Source organism: Puntigrus tetrazona, chromosome 11 (assembly GCF_018831695.1).
Source record: "Puntigrus tetrazona isolate hp1 chromosome 11, ASM1883169v1, whole genome shotgun sequence".
NCBI lineage: Eukaryota > Metazoa > Chordata > Actinopteri > Cypriniformes > Cyprinidae > Puntigrus > Puntigrus tetrazona.
This window is the reverse complement of record NC_056709.1, coordinates 14762447-14783924: the sequence shown is the minus strand read 5'-3', so window position 1 is coordinate 14783924 and position 21478 is coordinate 14762447. Positions and strand designations below refer to the sequence as shown.

Here is a 21478-nt window from a genome sequence, read left to right as displayed (position 1 = left end):
AGCAGAAATCTTAGGAGAGAGGGATATTTCGGCCGCTCTGGATGTGAGCCGATCGGCGCGATCCAGAAGTGTCATTAGCTCCCGAGTCTTCTGAGGCTTGGAGCAGATCTAACGCACGCCTCCGTCAGCACCGGAGATAATGACACCAGATAAGTTAGTGAAGGTGCCGAGCCGAATCAATGTGCGAGCGCTGAAGCCCGTCGAAGGCAAACATCACTTACTCATATCAGCCTGTCAGACTTAAAGGGGCTCTGTGGAAATGATAAACATTTGAGCTCTCTATTGGCGGTTTCTTATGAAGAATGACAGGATGGTGTCACCGCTGAGATCTCAGGGGCTTCGTTCGATTGGATAAAACGGCGAGTAATTAATTCAAGAAAAATGTAATTTGGTAGTACATGACGGGCTGGAGATTTGGAGGTTTAATTGATCGGCGCAAACATTTTACGTCGATGCTTTGAGAAGGCCCCCGTGAAATCAGGGTGACCACCTGTTCGTTGCTCCGGTGCCGATGTGATTTTAAAGGACAGTGTTAGCTGGAAAGCCTATCTGCCGTTATGTTGGATGATAACATGTTCATATCCCTATATCCTATACAGTCGGCGAAATATGATGAAATTAGTCTTTCCGTTTCACCGGCCCTTTAAGAACGGTGATTTTATTCACTACACGTAAGGTCTAATTTGCATTTTGTGTTAGAGATTGCAAAGAAAAATAGTGCCTTACAGACTGGCTTTTAGTGAAAACTGAGGCTAGCAGGTAAAAATCACTTTGGGTAGCAGCTAGTTTTCTTTTGTTAGACTACTGCTAATGCCTTAATGGTTCATTCCATCTTGAACTTGTACTTTTTGATGGATCTTGCAGGTTTAATCAGGATGATCTTATGATGACGAATGATTTTCTACTTGTCGGGCGCAATTAGTGGGAGGGACATTTTCATTCTAGAGAGCATCTGATTGGATAGAATTCAGACACCCCATGAGGGCAGGATAACCTCATTACAACTTTTAGCCCAATTCCTAATTACATTTATTGTTTTTTTTTTACATTTTTTGTTTCAGATTTGTAATTGCAATTCATACAGTGATGTACACCAATCTGCTTCATTCAGCTGAACAAAAAAATATTTATTTGATACTTAGCTGTCTAATAAGTGAGATAATGTGCAGTTACAAAATAAATATATTTCTTTATAAATTATGCATTATTTCTTTGCTGTATCACTTAATAATCTTCAATTCCCAACAAAATAAATAATTTGTTATGCCTTATTTATTTGATGAACATGTTTCCGCTTCATTCAGCTGAACCTAAATATTTAATTTACATTTATTCATTTATTCAATTAGCCGTCTCTTATGTGGGATAACGTACAGTTATGAACATTTTAATTTAATTTTGCAGCATTTATTTGCTGTATCACTAAAGATTCATCGTTTGCCAGCAATGTACACTGAAAAAAATGCTGCAAAATTGGTTGCAATTTTAGCTACATTTACATAATGTAGCTGTTAGTTAGTCAGCTAAATTTATTTATTAAAATGTAGCTAAAATAAACTGATTGCAACCACTTACCTTAAGAAAGAATTGTAAATTAAATTTTTTTAGTGTAAGTGGGATTATACAATTTGTATATTTTATACAATATGCACTTTCAGAGTACAGTTATAAAATTAATATTTTATACACTATGCCTTATTTCTTAACCACATTACTGTACAGATAAAGTATTTTTCTTTATACGTCATGTATTATTGGATGAATTATTTGTTATTTGATTATTTGTTTCTGCTTCATTCGGCCAAACCTATATATTTAATTTACATTTATTCAATTAGCTTTCTAATAAGTGGGATAATGTACAGTTAAATATACATTTTATACATTCTACATACATTATTTATTTGCTGTATTACTTTTTTATTACAGATACAAACATATGTGACCCTGTTCCATAAAAGCAGTCTTAAGCGTCTTAAGCCTCAATAGCTTATTCTGGGTCAAAATGATCAATTTTTCTTTTATGCCAAATATAATTAAAATATTAAATTAAGATCATGTTCCATGAAGATATTTTGTTCATTTCCTACTGTAAATATATCAAAACTTATATTACAAGGCATTGTTAATAACTTCATTTGGACAACTTTAAAAGCGTTTTTCTCAATATTTAGATTTTTTAGCACCCTCGGTTTCCAGATTTTCAAACGGTTGCATCTCGGCCCAAATATAGTCCTATCCTAATAAACCGTTACATCACACGCATATTCAAAACTAAAAAAATCGACACTTATGACTTTTTGTGTTCCCGGGTCACATATTTTACAAACAGCGCCTTATTTACTCACTGTATCGCTTAATAAGCTTCATTTCCCAACAATATGACTGTAAACATCTTCACGGCCGCAAAAATCAAATCAGCACGAGCGCACGGGATTTAGTTTTCCACGGCACGGAGAACGCCATCAAACGCATGAGATCGAAAAGTGACACCGCCAACCATGAATTCATTACATGCTCCTAATCCGGTAAAAGGGATTGAACTGATATAGGAATTATGCAAATAAATATTTTTTAATTTGTTAACGTTAAAACCAAACGATCCGGTTCCGTTGATTGGGTTAGACCGAATCCCGCTCACCTCTGTAACGGCGAAGACTCTCTTTCCGCACGGCACCACCTTGTACCACTTGTCATGCAGCATGTCCATGTAGCCGTCCGACTTGTAACGGCTGATGAATTCAGATATGTTGGAGGTGAGCGGTGAGTTCTGGGGCAGTCCGATGCCGTAACCTGAGGTGGGGAGGAAAGCACTCAGTCAAACAGAAAGTGGCACAAAGCTTCATTAAACTGCCTTGTCTCTGAACCACTAACAGAGTTCCCAACTATTCCTTTCAGTGTTTTATAGGAAAACGTGCCCACCGAGCTGAAATAATGGAGGGACGAGGGAAACAAATACATGACAGACAGCAAATGCGGTTGTTGACAAGCGGAGGCAGTAATTGACACCTGAATCATGCTAATCTTACAGGGGATATTAGTAGAGTTAGCAAAACACGCTCACGGCTTTTCACTAAAAGCCTCTTAGTGACTGGAAGGTGCTATTTTCCTACCATCTCGCTTTTGTTGTTTCTTTGAAATATCAAAAGAACAAAACATGCAAATTAGGCTTCACAAACAGTGAATAAAATCACCACTCTTAAAGAAACGGTTCAGCCAAAAACTTCAATGCTCTCTATTTACTCAACCCTCGTGTTGTATTGTATGCCACTATATATATATTCATGTTTAATATTTACTGCATGCGTTCTTCATTATAATGATAACCACAAACATTACAGATATCATCTGAAGTATCAATTCATGTACTTCATTTAATTTCATTAATAATTTCCTTTCCCCTTAACACATGTTTGGATTCTCTTTTTTCCCTTTCCTCTTTACTTTAAATTTGCTAGTTCCTTTTAATTTCTTTTTTTTTTCTCGGTAATATTACTCTTTTATTTTTCCTACTGAAGGTTATCAGTAACGGTTACCATGAAATGAATGAAAAATTAATGAATGATTAAAGGAAAGAAGGAATGAATGAAAGAAGGAATGATAATAATTTAAGGAATAAATAGATAAGTAGTGGATTTATTGGTATTTTTTTATAATCCCTCAAGGTGTATATATGGTACCCTTCAGTCAAAGAAAGAAAAACTCACTATGGTCCCAGAAATAACTTTAACGCTTCAACAGAATTCTTTAAAAAAATAAAACTCATGGAACAGGCCTGGACCACAGCTATTTCTTTAAAGCGCGTCAGAGAACGTAAGTGTGACTTCAGAAACACAGATAAAAAATGGACGTAAATGAAGCTAAAAAAAGGGGTGTGTCACATAGGTGAGTTATGATGTGGGCGGGGCTTAAGAGCCCTATCGTTCATATGTCAATTCATAGACCCGTATTCCCACACGGGCATGAATCTTATTCAATCATCACACACGTGGGACGCGAACCGAAGCAGGAAATTGGACGACAGGCGTATAATAATTAACGCGGTCAGAAGTCCTGCAGGAGACCAGAGGAGTCCGATTACGCCGAACCTCAATTACTGTTTTAGCCCAGATTGCCAGCGGAGGGTCAAGCCTGGGAACGGAGAAATCTATGATCAACTACGAGGCGCAAATATAACACTCGGTCCGATGGGTGTGCGCCGTTTCCCCTCCAGCTCTCTGCAGTAAATCTGTCACTCAGCAGCCCCCCACTGGCCCCTAAGTGGCTGACAGATCACAGATATTCAAATGTTGACATCTACGCATTTCATCACCGCCAAGCTGCAACGTGTACACACACAAACACTAGTACGCCACCGTCGCTCTGCATTTCAGCCTAAAACACAGTCTCATGCATATATCTTATATGTATTAATGCGCTCATTAACAGCGTCCCGAAATACCACTGCATTGTGTATTTAAATCTTACAATATTCAGAGCCTCTTCGCAATATTTACAGCTATATGTCTGTTGCAATTAACCTGTTGTGACAAAGAAGCGCAATGAACGTGTATACGTAGTATCCTCAAAATATTAAATATAAAAAATTGTCCTCGCAGGTAATATAAGATTAATGAAAAAAGTGTAGGCTATTTAAAGACAGTAAACGTTAATAAAAAATAGACTTAATGTGCATATTTAACAAGTGCCCTTTTAAATGTTTCATTGAAAGTTTTTCCAATCATTAGGTTTCGACTAACATATTAAAGCGTGTGTGCTTTTACTTGATTAGAATTTTAAATGTAGTGTGTTATTCGATATTACATTTAAAATGAATACATTTTAAATTCATCATCATTATAAACTTGTAATTAAAATATGTTTATAAATAAACTAATGAAGTCATACTTAAGTAGGTCAAAAGCAAAAGTTAAACTAACTGCATTTATCATACATTGAAGCTATAATGCATTTAAATTTTTTTTTTATCATTTTTGTAATTGCAGTAATTTTATGTGTCCAAAAGTATTATATTCCATTGAAAGTTCTATCATTTTCAAGTATATTATTTCTTAATTTTTTTTCAAATATGCTGAAGTGTACTCTATTTTCACACATTTTCTCACATGAGTTAATTTGACAGATTTGTGTTTGTCTACATTTAATGCAATTAAACAAACAACGGAGAAGACGGTTATTTCACGAATAATACCCCATAATTCATCAATAATGAGGTTCGTTGCTTAGAACGCAGCAATAATAATTGCGGCAATATTAACAATAATATAGAAGACGTACAACAGGAAAAGATGCTGAGGTGCAATGTTAAAATATCTTCGCCGCTTCTCTGCGATCACAAATGCTGAGCACTTTTGAGAGTGTGACAAATAATTTAGCAGTATTTAAGGGCAGAACTGAAGGGCGAGACCTGTCTGTAAAATTATAGCTGATGCATGAGACCATGCTTATTAATCCATTAAAAAAACACGCATAACATCATCCCGCACGCGCACAGAGGTATAATACGTGCTGAGGGGGAACGAACGGACACGAGACACGAGACAACAGGCGTATGGTAATTAACACGACACGAGCGGGGCATGAGCTCAATTAGCCCTGCCGCCCGGCTCAGGGTTTGGCCTGGGAAATGAAAACATTACAGACCGGACCACAATTATTTTCTCCAGCGCTCTCTCTTTCCTCCAGCACACCTTTCAGTGCCGCTTCGGGAAAGATCTGTGCTTCCTATAGGCAGCTCAGGAAAAACAGCCCAGGTTTGCATTTAAATTGGCTTCCCCACGAAAACTGCGTGACAGCAGGAGAGATCTCTGCCGAGTTGACTTCTTACTTTTTTTCTCCCCCTTGTCGGTAGTGGATTTGTTAATGCATTCTAAAAAATGCAAATGTGACGTTTGAATACTTCTAACCAATTTGTCTCCGTTTATGTCTCTTCATTCCCTTCGAGCACGGCGTCTGCCTCCTGATGGCAGTCCAGATTTCTAATGACAGTCATTTTGGTCAGAGAGTAACAGAACACAGCAGCAGTGTTGTACATGCTGACACATACTGACACTTCCTGTGCATACCGTCTGAAATAATACTATCAGTTATAACAATGGTCCTATCATTCAGATATCTATCATCATGAATGTATCGTTATGCAAAAGTTATTTTTCTATAACTGACAGAAATACTTTATTTGCAGGTATATTTGTATTCCGGGATTCATTTATTTCACAACAGATGTGCCACCAAGATAAAGTGGCTAGCATTTAAGTTTTTGTTTTCTAATGAACGTTTCAAGGGAGGTAAAGGTGTTTTAAATAATGATTGTAAGCAACTGATTATTTCATCTAAGTGAGACTAAACGCAATACATTTTATAACATATTACTGTTACAATACAATACAAACGAATGCGTTGGTAAGTAAATGAAACAGTATTACTCGCCAGTTTGCCAGATAACTTTTTTATTAATTAATTAACTCATTCAATAATGGGGTTAAAATAAAAAAATAACATAAAAGTTAAAAAAATATAATAATCATTTCATTATTATGACTATAACTACAAATTATAATTGTTAGTATTAATTTGAATTGTTTTATGATAAGATTTAAATATAATTCATAATAATTATTGATAAGAGCAATATAATAAAAATTGCAATTCGATGATTTTTCTTTTTCTTTTAATAAAATGATGCGTGTCATTTCGTGGCTGCTAAAACATAGTTAAAGCGCCCCTCTTAGGGGGTATGATAGGTTCATATATATTTTGATTTTGGGAGCCCCCGACAACAGGCTGAGATGCATGCATAAGGTTTTATTATGTGTGCATTTTTTTTTACCTTACTTGCTAAATGATTCACTCAACCATTCATTTCTCCAAGCCCCTCATTTAGTGGCACTAATCTGCGGTGATTGGTCCGATCGATCTAATTTTCATTTAACAACTATTTTAACCGATCCAAAAGCGACACCTAGTGGCAAAGAATGAATTCGCTTTTGTATGAAGATCAACAAGTGGGCGGGCAATATGCTAACCTTTCAAAGTCGCAAGTGTCGCAAAATGTTAGCTTTATGTCCTGGCTGTATCTTTATTGTGTCGATTTTTATTCGTTTTGGTGTTTCTACTCTTATTCTCCATTCACTTGCGACCTGTATGTCTGGTCATGTGATCTCAACATGGCCGCCGTTTCCGTACAAAGAACGTCAGCTGGGTCTGAAACGACATTAGGGCGAGTGAGCGAGGACTGTATTTTCAATTTCGAGTGAACTATGCCTTCAGTGTTAAAAAAACCCCCATAAACGACATAATCAGCCCTCAATTTGTACATTCTGCTTACCTTCGATAGCAAAGGGTTTTCCAACTGTCAGCAGCTTGCAGTCGGCGTCGATGGACACCTCGTAGTCCAGGAGGGCTTTGTCCATGATAAAAGCATCAAGTTGAGGCGGATCTGTCCTTCACAACATAAAAAGAGGGGGGCTACAAAACTACACACACAGGCGGGCACACACACACTCTCTCTCTCATTAAACATGCACAGTATGATTTTCATAAGTCAGATTGTGCATCTCATTCTGGTGCAAATGGAACACAGACATCATTTGTCTGAGCTAAATGTTCATAAACTGCAGCGGGGGCCATAAATCTGCAGCTACGCTAAACTAGATGCAAGCTGAATAGAGCCCAAAAAGAACTTTTAATGGATAGCGACACCTTAAGGGCAGCGGCCCACCCTTACTTAATTTCATGGTAATAAAAGACGTCATCTATCAAAAAGTTCAGCCAGCAGCAAATTCGAAGTTAAACAAATATAAGCGCAGTTCTTTTCCGCGTATTTTTTGTCAGTACAAATCAAAGCGATCGTTGCCAAATGAAAGCTATTAACATTTTACCACCAGCGGTTTCTTTAAAGCGAAAAAAAAAATAAAAAATCTGGAGTACAAACATGACAGCACAGAAACAGCATGAAAAGGCGAGAGCAGACAGACTGTGGCATAAAGTTAAAAAACCAAACATTTCAGAAATGAATTGCTTTGCTGCTTCTTTGCGATACATATGGTCACTGATACCTCTGATCCTCTTCTCAAAATTAAAAAAAGGATTAAAGTGTTTTCAGCCAATTCAAATACTTCATGGATCTTTGACTCTTTTGAAGACGTTTGTCTCTTTTAAGTTCCCTTCCAATTACATTCTGAATGATACATTCAAAAAATTAAATGAAGCAACTTCTATGCCATGATTTCAGGCTTAATTCTGCCATCTGTCACACAGACTCAAAACTTTACTAAGGAATTATTGAAGGAAGTGAGACGTGGCGACTCTCGAAATGTTAATATTTTCTGCTCTCCTTCTGAATTCATCTCTGGTGTGAGTGCAAACTAGGCTAGAAGTCCAGCCAAAAAAAAAAAAATTTAAATCCGGTAACGTGGTTCACTTTTATTGAAAAGGATCTTGTTAATTAGGCTTTAGATAAAAATCACACAGGATTTTTTCATTCTCCTCCCCATCCTCCTTTTCCGTCCCAGCTCTACCCGTTTGATATAGCCCAAAAATAAAACAATATTGGAATAAATAAACAAAAACACATCCCTCAAAATTCGGTATGTGTGTGTGACAGACTGTGGCACCGCAGCTGGCAGAAAACAACAAACGGCTCGCCTGGCGAGCAACAGTGAGCGGGAATCTCAGAATACGCTGAGAGAAAAACTGCTTCAGGCAAACACCCTCATTTTAATGACAGCGTTATTCAAAAATTGAATTAATTTGGCCGAGATATTGACACCTGCAGTATTGTACACCACTGAGTCACTAAGGGAGACTGTTAGTGAAAAGATCCAGCATACGCATTTGCATTGTAATGAACAATGTGCAACTGCCGTTTGAATTATTGATCACTACACGCAAGATTTTTATTTATTTTTTTTTCTCCATGCGTTGTAAATTTCACTTTTTGCTAATAGGGTTTGGCAGTACAACTACACCAGGAGCGCTTGCTGCCATCTGCTAGCCGAATGCATTCTGTCGGACGAATTGATCTCTTACTTGAGAGTGGCGACACCATCGGGTGTGGTGGGTTCGTTGAATTTCCGCATGTACTCGTGCATCTCAGGAAAGCTCTTTTTCATATAATCCTCTGCACTGCTTTCCCGAACAGTGCCGAATCGGAATCCCTGAGATGGGTGGTGGAGCTAAAAAAAAAAAAAGTGAATAAATTAAAAAATCAGCAAAGGTTTCAGGTGTCGAAGTGTGACAAATAAGTAATAAACCGTGATCCATTTTCCATGACTAATGTAATATAGACGTTTTTATCCAGAGCATCGGTTCATGCGCTCTCTGGGAATGTCACGCTGTGTTAGTGCCACGTTCTACTGTTTGAGACGAAGGAGCGCTCTTTGAACTTTGAAATATATCAGTTGTATGTATGTACAATGTAAACAGAGCCCACGATTAAATTCCCAGTCTAAAAAGATCATTTATTGACTACCCATGTCAACACCTACTTATTATTTATAAACGGAAGCACTATAAGACTTTAGGTAGAGGACGCTAGACAGTACACTAACAACATTGTTTGTTAGAGGTTATTCACAGTACATTCTATTACTGTACACATATTTTATCCATCAAGAGTACACAACATAATCACACACATATTTTGCACACATAGTTACTATGTCCCTTGCATTAGTTTTTCAAAGAGTTCAAAATAATGAATAAAAAATGTTGAAGTCAATAAGTTAAAAGGTCTACAATCCAAAAATGTTCCTTTCATATAAGAAAATGATCATGAAATCTTTGTTACCAACCAAACAGACTGTTATGGTTTGGAATATTTTTTATGTATTTAAATATTACAATTTGAGGTTAACCTGATCAAGAAAATAATATTTGGTTGGCAAGACAAAGTCAAAATAGTGCAGTTGTCAACTTTGTCACCTTTCAGTCCATACAGTTTATTCGTAACATAGTTGACAAAACTCATCTTCAGGGAAATCAATATCAAAAAAGCGTTTAACGATTAAACTTACAGACTAGCGGATAAGCTTCACCGACAAAATCCATGAATAGGAATCGATACTTTGTTTATTGAGAAAACATATTGAATTTACACTGTTTTTCTGATGTAAAATATACCTCAAATTGAAATCAAGCATCTTGAAAGACCTCACCTTGGCATCATGTATTCCCGAGACCTCTTCAAAGGTCTTTTCCCCAACCATAACAGCAGCTAGGTTTGCAGTGTAGCTAGACAAAACCAGCAAGCAAAATATGGCCCACAGGTTCATCAAGAATCGTCCGGTCCAACACTTAGGCGTCTTACTGGAGACTGTGCGGCCAAAGAGTATGGCGTAGCAGAGGTTGAGGGCTGAGGAGTAAGAGAAGACCTTGACGCGGTTTCGTCCATGAGGCGTCATGCCGAAGGGACTCTTCCATTCGTAGAGAGTAAGGAAGAGTGCCGTAATGTGCAGCGCCACAAAGATGCCCATCCACATGGACCAGTGCAACGGCCACATGAACGCTCCAATGGGTGCCGCCGTGTCCTTACTGCGTACTAGTATTCCCAAACTGGTGGAAAAGAATGGACTGGTGAAGTCGATCACTTTACTGCGAGCTGAGTTGATGCTGAAGCTGGTAACGGCCATATCGGCCACCCCGCTCAGAAGGTCTCCCACCAACCCCGTCCACTGGCCACCCTTGACTGCACCGTATTTCCCATCCCCGACTATGTACAGATCAAACTCGAAGTTCATGTCCTCTGCCAGCTTCTCCAGCAGATCAATACAGTATCCATAGCAACACTTGCTGAAATCCGGTGGCAAGAAGCTGCTGTTGCCTTGAGCCCGTTCGCCGTATAAGTGGTCCAGGGTTTCTGAGTTATTTGTCCCTGCGTCCAGACAGTATTGGCCAGCGGGACAGTTCCCATCCTCATCTACCTCTCGAGTGAACACGAACGGATGCTCGACTAGAGTGACCACCCGCAGACGACTCCCTGACACGGGAAAGCCAGCCCGCCATCTACGCCCCAGCCTGCCCATCTGGCCCTCTGTGCGCTGTCGAGGGGGCGATCCCTGCCATAATCCCTGCTCCTCTACATCCAACCTACCGCCTTCACAGCTGCCTACAGTCACCCACGTGGGCTGACCGACGGCATCACGGCGCAGACTCCAAATGTGGACCTTCTGAGAGGTGAGCACACGGGAGAGGTTGCGCTGAACGCTGACAGGGCCTGTCAACCCTACAAAGGACGTATTTGAGAGGAACCTGAGGGTGAAAGAATACAAGAGTCAGGCGGCGAAAGGATGAATGGTAGATGGTTTATAACACTATGCTTTAGCATTCCTATATGTCGAATTGCTTACATGAAGACGGTGCTTATGGCACATGAGAGCACTGAACAAAGTCATTTTTGCCACTTTACAGGCCTTAAACAGTACCCTTATAAACACTGCAATTTAGGTTTTAAGCGAAAGCAAACAGATGAGAAAAAAAGTGTAACAGTACATTGGATCTGGGCAGTTCTTAAAGTGACAGCAGTCTAATATTCCTGTTGTCTGTCATTCATTAACCAAACAACAAAAGAGAGGAAATCTCTCACTGCTTTTGATAATCACTTTTGCAACATCAATAAGCAGAAATACATGTTTAATTTAGTGAAGAATATGCAGTGATTTTGGACATTTGATTATGCATTGTATGTAGCATTTCTGAATTATTTGTTCTTATTTGTATTATAGTTTTTGTCTTATTGGTTGTAATTAGTTAGTTATTCTTTCGTCATCATGTGTTGCGACAGCTTAAAAATGAACATAATAAAGAAAAAGAAAAAAGGGATCATTTTCAGTCAGACATTAATCTACTCTCCTGTCTGATTTGTTTGTCATACAAAATGGCAGGTTTGACATTATGATTAGTGAGGTCGACATGTCAATCAAACTCCCTGAAAAAAGGGTCAACCGAAATTTTAAATGGCCATCAGTGAACAAAGACGATTATGTTGTAGCTACAGCATGGGCCTATGCTAATCAGCCCTGCGAAATTACTACAAAGGAGAGCCCAGACAAAGAGTCTGGTTCAAGTAGGAGTAAGTAACAGGATCGGACACAGGTTAAGCTAGCTTCATCCTCTCCAGCAGCAAAGCAGACAAATATGACTGCGGCAGAGGGGGAAGGCCTGGGAGAGGGATTGCCTAGCTCGGCGACTGACACGGTCTGGCATCCGTCACACCATAAACTACAAATGTTGCTTTCACAGAGCAATATATTTGATTGTGAAACCCCCTTCCACTCTTCAGAATTACAGCCACTCAGTCGGCAGTGCTGCTTCTCTGGTGCTCGGCTCGGGTCACTTAAGGAAATGCTTTGACATTGAGCTTGAAGATTAATGTCTGGAGTCATAAATAATAGATATGACATTTGACTAATGCTACGCTGGTTAATGAAAAACTGAGGAGTAAAAGCTTAACACGTAATTTGGCTCCTTTATTCATAGTTTTACCTGTCGCAGGAAGTCAAACGGTCCGCTTTAGCCAAACAATGATTGACAGCTTGTATCTAAGTTACATCAAAATCACAGTATGTGTGTTTGAATGACACAATGTTACGTACTTAAAAGCCTTCTTTGATTATGTTATGATCTTTTATATATTAGGAAGAGAGCTGGAAGGGGCTCTCAGATTCCCCAAATATTTTTTAGAGCTGATGATTAAAAAAAAATATCCAGAATAATGATCCTTTTAACAAAACTACATGTCAACTAACTCTGACTAGATCAGTAAACTGTTAGATAAGAAATAGTAGAGTAATGTAACATAAAACTATTAATTCTAACCAAAATCGTGCACTGTAGGAGAAGCTACTTTTAAAGTGCTTCATTTAAAGTGCTTAATCTTTTCTAATGTAATTTAGAAAAAACAGTCAAACCAAAAGCTACGCACAAAAGGTAGCTCAGTACAATTAAGATACCTTTTGTTACTACATGGCATTAATTAACACCACCCCAGTGTGTATAAAAAAGATCTGAAATGCACCACAGGCCTGTGAATCGTTTCTGCAATCTGCACATAATTTCAGGCATTATAAAAGTTTGCTCTGCATAAACATGTATGCACAAAAAAGTTAGCCTGGTACTATTTGTATAATGGATATTGACAGCTAAAAAAAATTCTAAATCTCTGTGTAAAATTTCTTGAAAAGAGCATCACCTTCAATTACTATAGTCATCCATATCATGATTGAACTGTCACATGTGGGCAAGATAATTTTGGCTGCTCTTCCCTTACTCATCCCCTTAAAGTAAGACAAATGCACGCATTTGCAATATCATTGTTAAAAGGGCAAAGTTTTCCACCGTTATAGTGCTGTAACGCAGACAAAGTCTTGCATGAGCTGCAGAGCTATGTATCACTCTCCCGCAGCAATGCCCTCGCAATTGTCCGGCATTATGCAGCATGGTTGGGTCTGGTTGGCAGATTTTCAGCCTTATCCTGTTGTGATGAGAGGCCCAGGCTTCCCACACAGCCACATTTCACTTCTGTTTGTTGTGAGAGATATAGTGGTGTGTGGCAGAGTGCTGGCATGATCCACACAAAATGACGGGCCTGCGTGGTAGGCGGGTGCCAGAGCTTTTGATAAGAGTGATCCCTCCTCAGGGAAAGGCAACTGAGGGGAAGTCATAAATAAAGCTTAAAGCTCTAAAGCATGTCTGCATTCCAGCTGAGTGTCTGGGCAAACACCAGTAATTTGCCGCAGCATGAGAAAGTGGCCGTGCGCCTGTCCTTAAGCATGACACTGGCCGTCTGAGACATCTCATCCAGATGGTAGGATGTTTTACTGATCAGTGTTTAGAATAAAACATCAAAGCAATTTAGCCTCTCGAAATATGTGACAAATAATAAAGCGAATGTGACGTTTTATTCCTATTTAGCTATTATTGATGAATTTCGAGAATCTAATTTGTTTGTCCGGTTATTTATGTATCGAATCCCAATCCGTTTGAGGAAACCGGTTATTTAGAACACAAATAGCAAATCTTAAAGCTTGCATCAAAAAAAATTAGGTGCAACAATCGTGGCTTCAAGCACAAGCGCTTGCAGTTGATACACATAAAATAGTAGCAGTATATTTATTTTAAATGTAAAATTATATAAATGTTAGGACAAAATATTCTTAAAATAATGTTTATAGAACTTACTATAACTTCATATTTATTATTAATATTACCATAAATTAATTTAGGTTCTCATAACGTTTAAGGGGTCATATGATGCGATTGAATATTTTCCCTTCTCTTTGGAGTGTTACAAGCTTTTAGTGCATTCTTAAAGTTGCAAAGACAAAGTCTCAAAACCAAAGAGATATTCTTTATAAAAGTTATGGTGTGGGTCTTTTTCTATAACACTGCCCAAATGTTTACGCAAAGAAAGAAGGTGGAGCTATTATTCTCTGTGTAGTTTCTGTGTCTCTGGCTGTGCACAGGACAGTCTGGCGCTTCTGACTCACAACCTTTAAGTAAGTTAGTTTCTTATTGAAAGAAACTGCTACTTCAAATGCAAATTTTGCGCAGTGATGGGTAAAGTTAGTGCTTGTTGTTTGCTATTTGTCTGATTACAAATACAGACACGGTGTTATGTTTACGAGGTGTGGCATCACGCTATGGTGAGGGGTGTAACATTTCCGTCACATGCTTGAGGTATTCGGCCAATCACAATGCACTGGATAGTTGGGCAATCAGAGCACACCTTGCTTTTTTAGATTAATCGAGCTCTTTACAAATCGACTTGTTTCATGAAAGGGGGCTTAGAGGAGAAACAAAATAATGTTTTGATCCTTAAACTGCAATTTTCGTTTCAACATTTTAGAAACATTTCAAATGTATTTTCGTACAATAACCTAAATTTGTTGCCAGGCTGTTAGCTGTTTCAAGCTCTGTAAATATCTACATTTTCACAGTAAAGCCAGCTTAGAGTACGCTGTAAACAAATGTAATAACAGGGCACAATGTACTGCATTAAAATGAAGAAACTTTTACCTGTATTTTGAATTTTGCACTTAAATGTACTTTTGCAATACTGCACATTTTTTAATACAGTGTAGGCTCACTGGAAAAACATGACCCCCCAAAAAGCATGACTTCCTTCAGTTTACAGCGGTAGTGAAACACCAATAATTATATTCCTGCTGCTCACACAAATTATGATTAAAGGGGCAGATTATAAAGACCTTTTTAGCAGGCAGACCTCAAAACACTTTTACCATATGTGATAATGTTTGATCACACAATCAACTCCATATCTACGGCTTTACTGACACAGTAAAATTGCTCAATAGCCCCCCTGGTACAGTACTGCACTTGTGATGTGGCACTCTTGAGTACAAGTCATGATCAAAGAAAAGAGCTTGTAGTAGCATAGTGAAATAGCAAAAATAGAGTTTTTATCTTAACCCACTGCATTAGCGGCACTCAGCAGGCATTTCATTTCATTTCTGAATTGCTGCGATACACACAAATACCAACATAATCAAATGTTGCGTAATTATTCTGTTTTGGATGAAACTGAACACACTTTTAATGACACTGGATATTTCACTTTGAAAGTGTTAAGAAGCAATGCAATATAATATAATTTTTTCCAAAATATTAGCACAGGGCATTTTTCCCCCAATGAGTTTGCAATGTTTTATTATCATTATTATTTTGAAATACTAGCGCTCTATTATATAGTTAGTATACCATGTTTAGGACAGAGATGGCTTTAGTGACTCATTTGGTTACAAAAAAAAAAAGTACAACTATAAAACTTTATAGTTTGTAAAAGCAACTATAACTGTATCAAAGCTGGTACAAAACTGCACAACTCTGTAACCATTTGGCCTGTTGGTGGAAAAGCACCAGCAAAACTGTTTATCTAATTATTTTGTTTTGGATGTACACAGCTTTAAAAAGTCTTTTTGCATTCGTTTATCTTCATATTTCGTATATTTTCCACTTTGATGTGGATTCTTTGAAGAGGAAAATCACTTCTAATTTAATTGGCTCATAATGCTGTAAAAAGGCCCCCTGCTTTGTGAATGTGCTTTGTGTAATGCATACACCCTGTTCTCACTACAAGCTTACTTCAATACAGCAGCTAACCAGATGTATTGAAACATATTATTTCATAAAATATATATTTTTAAAACTGACACTGAACAGCGTGCTGTTTTTTCAGGAAGGGTGTAGAGGCTATTGCTTTTGACAGCTACATTTGAAGCGCGTTTCAAAATATGTTCTGCAGTGTATGAATAAAGCATGTATCTTTTCCTAAGAATCTATATAGATTCATTTATATGCCGGTCTGGGATGGTGCCATTTGGTTGCTACAGTAGCCAGTAGACTAGCCCAGTCATGTTGTTCCCATTTAATACAATTATGCATTGTTATATGCCATTTTCTAGTAACATTTGTGTAAGTGGTGTGTACCAGGATAAGTACCAAGACTTCTGAAGCAAACATATTGGATACTTTATGGAATACAATACATTGTTTTGTGGAGACATGGGAAATGGAAAACAAGAAATGCTTCAAAGTCTGTGTAAAGTCAGTATTAAATGTGCGTTCTGAGATGTGTGTCAGACCACAGAAAAATGTGTTATTAACCATCCAGCCAAATTTGAACAGCAAAAAAGTAAATAAAATATGGTATCAAAATCTTGAAGAAATGAGCCATCTTTGCTCTCAAACACTCAAGGCAAAGCTGCAGTCTTTCTCAACTGTCTTCCTTAAAGAGTGCTTTTCATCAAGCTCAGCTGTTTTGTAAATTATAGCAACCATGTAACATGAAGAAGGCATAGCTAGATAGCAAACTGTAGGCTGTAGTATCTAACGGTAATGACATTAACTAATGATTACGAACCTCTGATGCTCAACAATGACTTTTGGTACTCAACTCTCAACTCTGCTGAAACAATGATTGAGCTGGGCAGGATATGGATTGTAAAGTTGCAATCTTTCTTTTAGTTTACTTTAGTCTTGTATATTTTGTGCTGAAACTGGTATTAATGCAGAGGAGATTATCAATTCATGTACACCTCATGCTGAAAACGTCAAAATGGCATTTATTATTTGAGTACTGCAATAAAATGGAATTTGAAATCAGAGACTTCGTTTCATATTAAAAATACCAAAGCACAATGCTTATTGCAGTATTTTGGATGGGAAGTGCCCTTCAGCAATCTATCCATTAACTGATAACAGGTCAGACTAATAGAATCTTTTACAGAATAGAATTTAAGAATCAATATCATTCGGTAAAAATGAGAATTAATTAATATCGACATATAAATATTTTTTACCCAGCCATTTTTTCTTTGCTTTTGTTAAAAAGCTCTTATTTTGGCGGGGACGCTTCTCTTTTGTTGGTAAAACATTTATATATCATTTTCATTAAAAATTTAAAAACACATTTGATGCATGTTGCATTTTCAAATGCATGTTTAAAGTGACTGAAACTCAGCACTTCAAATTACATATTTATGTAATATATAATTCTAGTAAGTCGCACTGTGTTCTCAGAAATTGTCAAAATGAATAAAAATGTTAGGCCAACTGACGCCGTTTCATATATTGTCGAACGCAATTTTAATTCGCATTTCGTGCTTGGCGAGTGGTATTTTCACCCAACTCTGCACTTCCTCTATACACAGTCCTACCAAATTAAAAGGCAAAAAAAAAGTTTGTTGTGGACCTGTACCCAAAACAAAACACACCTTTATATCAAAGAATGCATTGAGCTGACTCATGCAATATAAGAATATGGATTTACCTGGCGATGTACTGTCCTGATGAGGGCAGCTCATGTTTGTTGGGTTTGTCGAAACAGTTTACCATATTTTGGATGAGGGCTAGATCAGGCCGTACAACCGTGGCTGCAGTAACAGCTCGATTGACCAACTGCAGGGCATCACTGATGTAGTAGTCCAGCGGTTTGCGGTCGACCTCTCCGTAGGCCAACAGTCCTAAAGGCAGACCAATAGAATGAAGGGCGTCTGGGCTTAGGGGATGTCCCATAATCCAATGTACAGTGGGCAATGTGAGCCCCAGGTCATGCGCACTGCGCAGGATGGAAGAGGCACACTCCGGGTCGGCCCCAAAAAGCAGGACCGAGGCGGGTGGAGAAAGGTCCTGATTAAAGTGCTCAGACAGGAAGTGAGAAATATTAGCCGTGTGAGGTGTGCTGTGGGAGAGGTTCAGAGCGGCCCGCAGGTGCCAGTGTGAGGGGCCCCAGCCGGATCGGCCTTGGACTTTCAGGAGATCCAGGAGACCGGCGTCCTCCCAGCCCTGGCAAAGCACCGCCATGCTCTCCTCCCAGCCACTGCGCTGCAGGACGGCTAGAAGCAGCTCCACCAGTCCTGACGGGGGAATACGGGTGGTCATCTGCAAGTGGAAGCGATTCTGAAGACAAAGGAGGATACAGAAACAATTATCAGACTTTGCGGTCTCAGAGCGACTCACAACTCGTGACTGCAACTGCTACTCTTTTATTTATCCTTATTTCTCATAGTTTTGACTTTTGGTTTTACAGTTGTGACTTTTTAATCTTTATTTCTCGTAATTGTGATTTTAGTTGTCACAGTTGTATTTTTTAAACTTTATTTCTCATAATTCTGACATTCATATCAATATTATGTGAAGTCCATCTTTATTACTTAGATCACAAACTCAGATCGTGAGTTATCATCGTTATTTCTTATTATTTAGTCGTTTTTCTCTCATAAATGCAACATAATTTCTCTTCATTCTGACATTAGATTTCACAACTGTAATGTATTATTTTCACATTATCGAGAAACAAAGACTTTCCGCATGCTGATTTCTCATAGTTGTGACTTTTCATTTCACAATTATGACTTTACAGTTGCCAAATGTGACTTTGTAGCTAAATACATCTAAAAGTGTAAGGATACACCAGAGCTTAGAAAGAGCAATTACATTTTCTTGTGGTTAAGTCCAAAGTTATTCATTAAATGGCAATTTACCCTGAAAATTTAAGTCCCCCTTAAGGTCAAAAACAGAATAAGTGCTTTGCTTCCTTTATCAGAGTCCACATCCTTTCAGCTTCACTCTTCTTTAAGGTCCCTCCTTCCTCGTCAGTATGCCACTCACAAGAAATAACAGTACATTTCCCGCCATCTTGTATTCTTGGCCCCAGTTCTGCATGTCCTTCCACAATATTGCTAGTTGCGCTATTGATTTTGCACCGTAAAACCAAAGGCCGTAATAAATTTCCTCTCTAGCATGGTCTTGACAGACAGTGCTACACCAGCAGTTTTAATGCCATGCTGAAAAAAACGGCCCATAGCTCTTCAGCGACTACTTATGTACCGTTAAACACAGATCATTGCACACTCTCGGGATGTGTACCTCAGGATTGACTCATCTCGGAATCGACAGTCTGATTCAAAAGGCCAGCGTTTATTCCTTGACCTGTCTGACACATTAATGCAGGCTGCTATTCTGAGTTAGTGAGTCACAAAAAAACCTTCCAAGTGTCTCAATCCAACTGGAGAAATTCAAGGGTCTGTTTTCAATTGATGATGCAATGCATTTCAACAAAGTTTATTGAACCAAAGATCAGATTCAAGGCCGAGAAGACCTCTGTGAAGGGTATATTGGGAATACTGTGAGAAATGCGTGAAGACATGCACAGAAAATGAAGATGTATTGAGCAACAGAGCACTTTGGGAAAAGAGTTGGGGTAAAACGTCCCGTTGGGAAATCTACGGTGGCCCCTTAATCTAGCGAATTTACAAAATAACCCTTCAAATGATCTCACACTCATCAAAGCTACTGCAAAGTGTTTTATTATGCCAATTAGACACGAGTTATTATATAATCATAGTACACTGATTCAATGAAACAACCCACAACCCTCACATGTACCGATTTTGTGCATATAAAATACATGTACAATTGCTTTATGATTGAAGCATAGAAACCAAAGCACCTGTCTCTGGGTGATGAGGGATAAACGGCTCCAGCGTCTAATGCAGTCTCTGCACATGCAGCTGAAGTGATGGGACCCAAATCAACTCACTCCCCGTCTCCAAGTCACTGCAGCTGTTGCGTTTAGTCACTTGGGACTCATCAGCATTATCATAATCAGAAACACACATACGCATATTACCACATCCGGTGCAGTATGCATATACATGCAGAAGAGACTTATAAAGCATTTTTTCCACAATATGTAAATCAAAGGGGGTCCAGCAGCTGTTTCTGTGAGAGTCTTCCCAATAGGTGGGAAGTGTTTTGTCTGTATTGTTGCAGTGTATGCTTCATAATACTATCCATTCTGGTTATGTTGTATTATAAAAAAATTACTTGAACAATTTAGGCAGCATCTGATACTTTACTATTATTTCAATTGAACTTAAATCAACTTTGGCGCACTGAACATAAAGATAGGAAGATAAATTCACTCTTAGTTCTTAGTGCACATTATTTAACTGTGCAAGTCAGTTTCCTCAAAGTAAATTCAGCCGTCAGGTTCAGTGTCGTTTTGTTGACTTTCATTGGGCTAAAACATTCTTCAAAGTATATTCTTTTCTTTGCCATGGAAGAAAAAGCCATAATGGATCGCAATTACAAACTGATAGTGAATTAAATAATAATTTTCTCATCGGAGCGAATGTCCTTATTTCTCTGAACACAAAAGGAGATATTTTTTAAATATTTTTCTTTACTATATGGAAGTCAATGGCTATCAACAATATGGTCAGCAACACTAGCATACAACAGACAAGTTAAAACAATCTAGTTTTAGACGGAGCTCTAGTTACCCCCCGACGGAAACAATAAAAATGCTTAAACAATCCTAAAATGGACTGCTGGTCTTAGCAATTTTAGGATGTTTTTTCTTCAGCAAGGTTTTCTGTATTCTGAATGCATTATTTTTTCCACAAATTCATCACAAAATAGGATAAAGATTTGTGCAAGTATTGCTCAAAACCCTAGTTTGCCTGGAGCATTTCCACACCTTTGGAGGACACTGTATATATTATAAATAATATGATAACATATTATTGTTTCAAAGAGTTCAGGATTCAGGATGCTCTCTTGGGAGGAACTGAACAGCGAGCTGTCTTATTCTATCACGATACATTTCAATGCTGTCATGTCATGCACTTCTGACAAGCATGTTTCTGGAACATTCTGCCATGTACTATATGAATAAAGCATGTAATGCTGGTCTTACAGCATGTATGGAGCGGGAGGCAGCTTTCCTCAATGAAAGATTCACTACTGCTGGAAATGATCGAAGCACTGATCTTCAGCAGGACTGTGTTTTTAATGCAGATTTGATGTCCCTATAGGAATCAGAAACTAGCATTACCAACAGCTTCTAGCAGAAAGACCATGTTGGTGTATGAGTGTCAAAAACGTCTGTTTTGTTAGTTTCTACTGAGACGCTAGAGTCTGTTTACACCGTCCATTTAGTTAGTTGATGCACGAC

The 21478-nt window shown here is 38.3% G+C and overlaps 1 protein-coding gene across 1 annotated transcript in view; it reads right to left on the bottom strand.

The window, feature by feature from the left end:
• The window catches only part of grin3bb (glutamate receptor, ionotropic, N-methyl-D-aspartate 3Bb), a 63256-nt gene that overhangs the window by 4773 nt on the left and 37005 nt on the right, over positions 1–21478 (bottom strand). The window contains exons 2-6 of the mRNA XM_043251535.1: positions 17789–18417; positions 10158–11250; positions 9031–9176; positions 7328–7443; positions 2642–2793 (exon numbers count right to left, since the gene is read on the bottom strand). Coding sequence (XP_043107470.1) covers positions 2642–2793; positions 7328–7443; positions 9031–9176; positions 10158–11250; positions 17789–18417 — 2136 coding nt within the window. The remainder of the gene's footprint in view (positions 1–2641; positions 2794–7327; positions 7444–9030; positions 9177–10157; positions 11251–17788; positions 18418–21478) is intronic.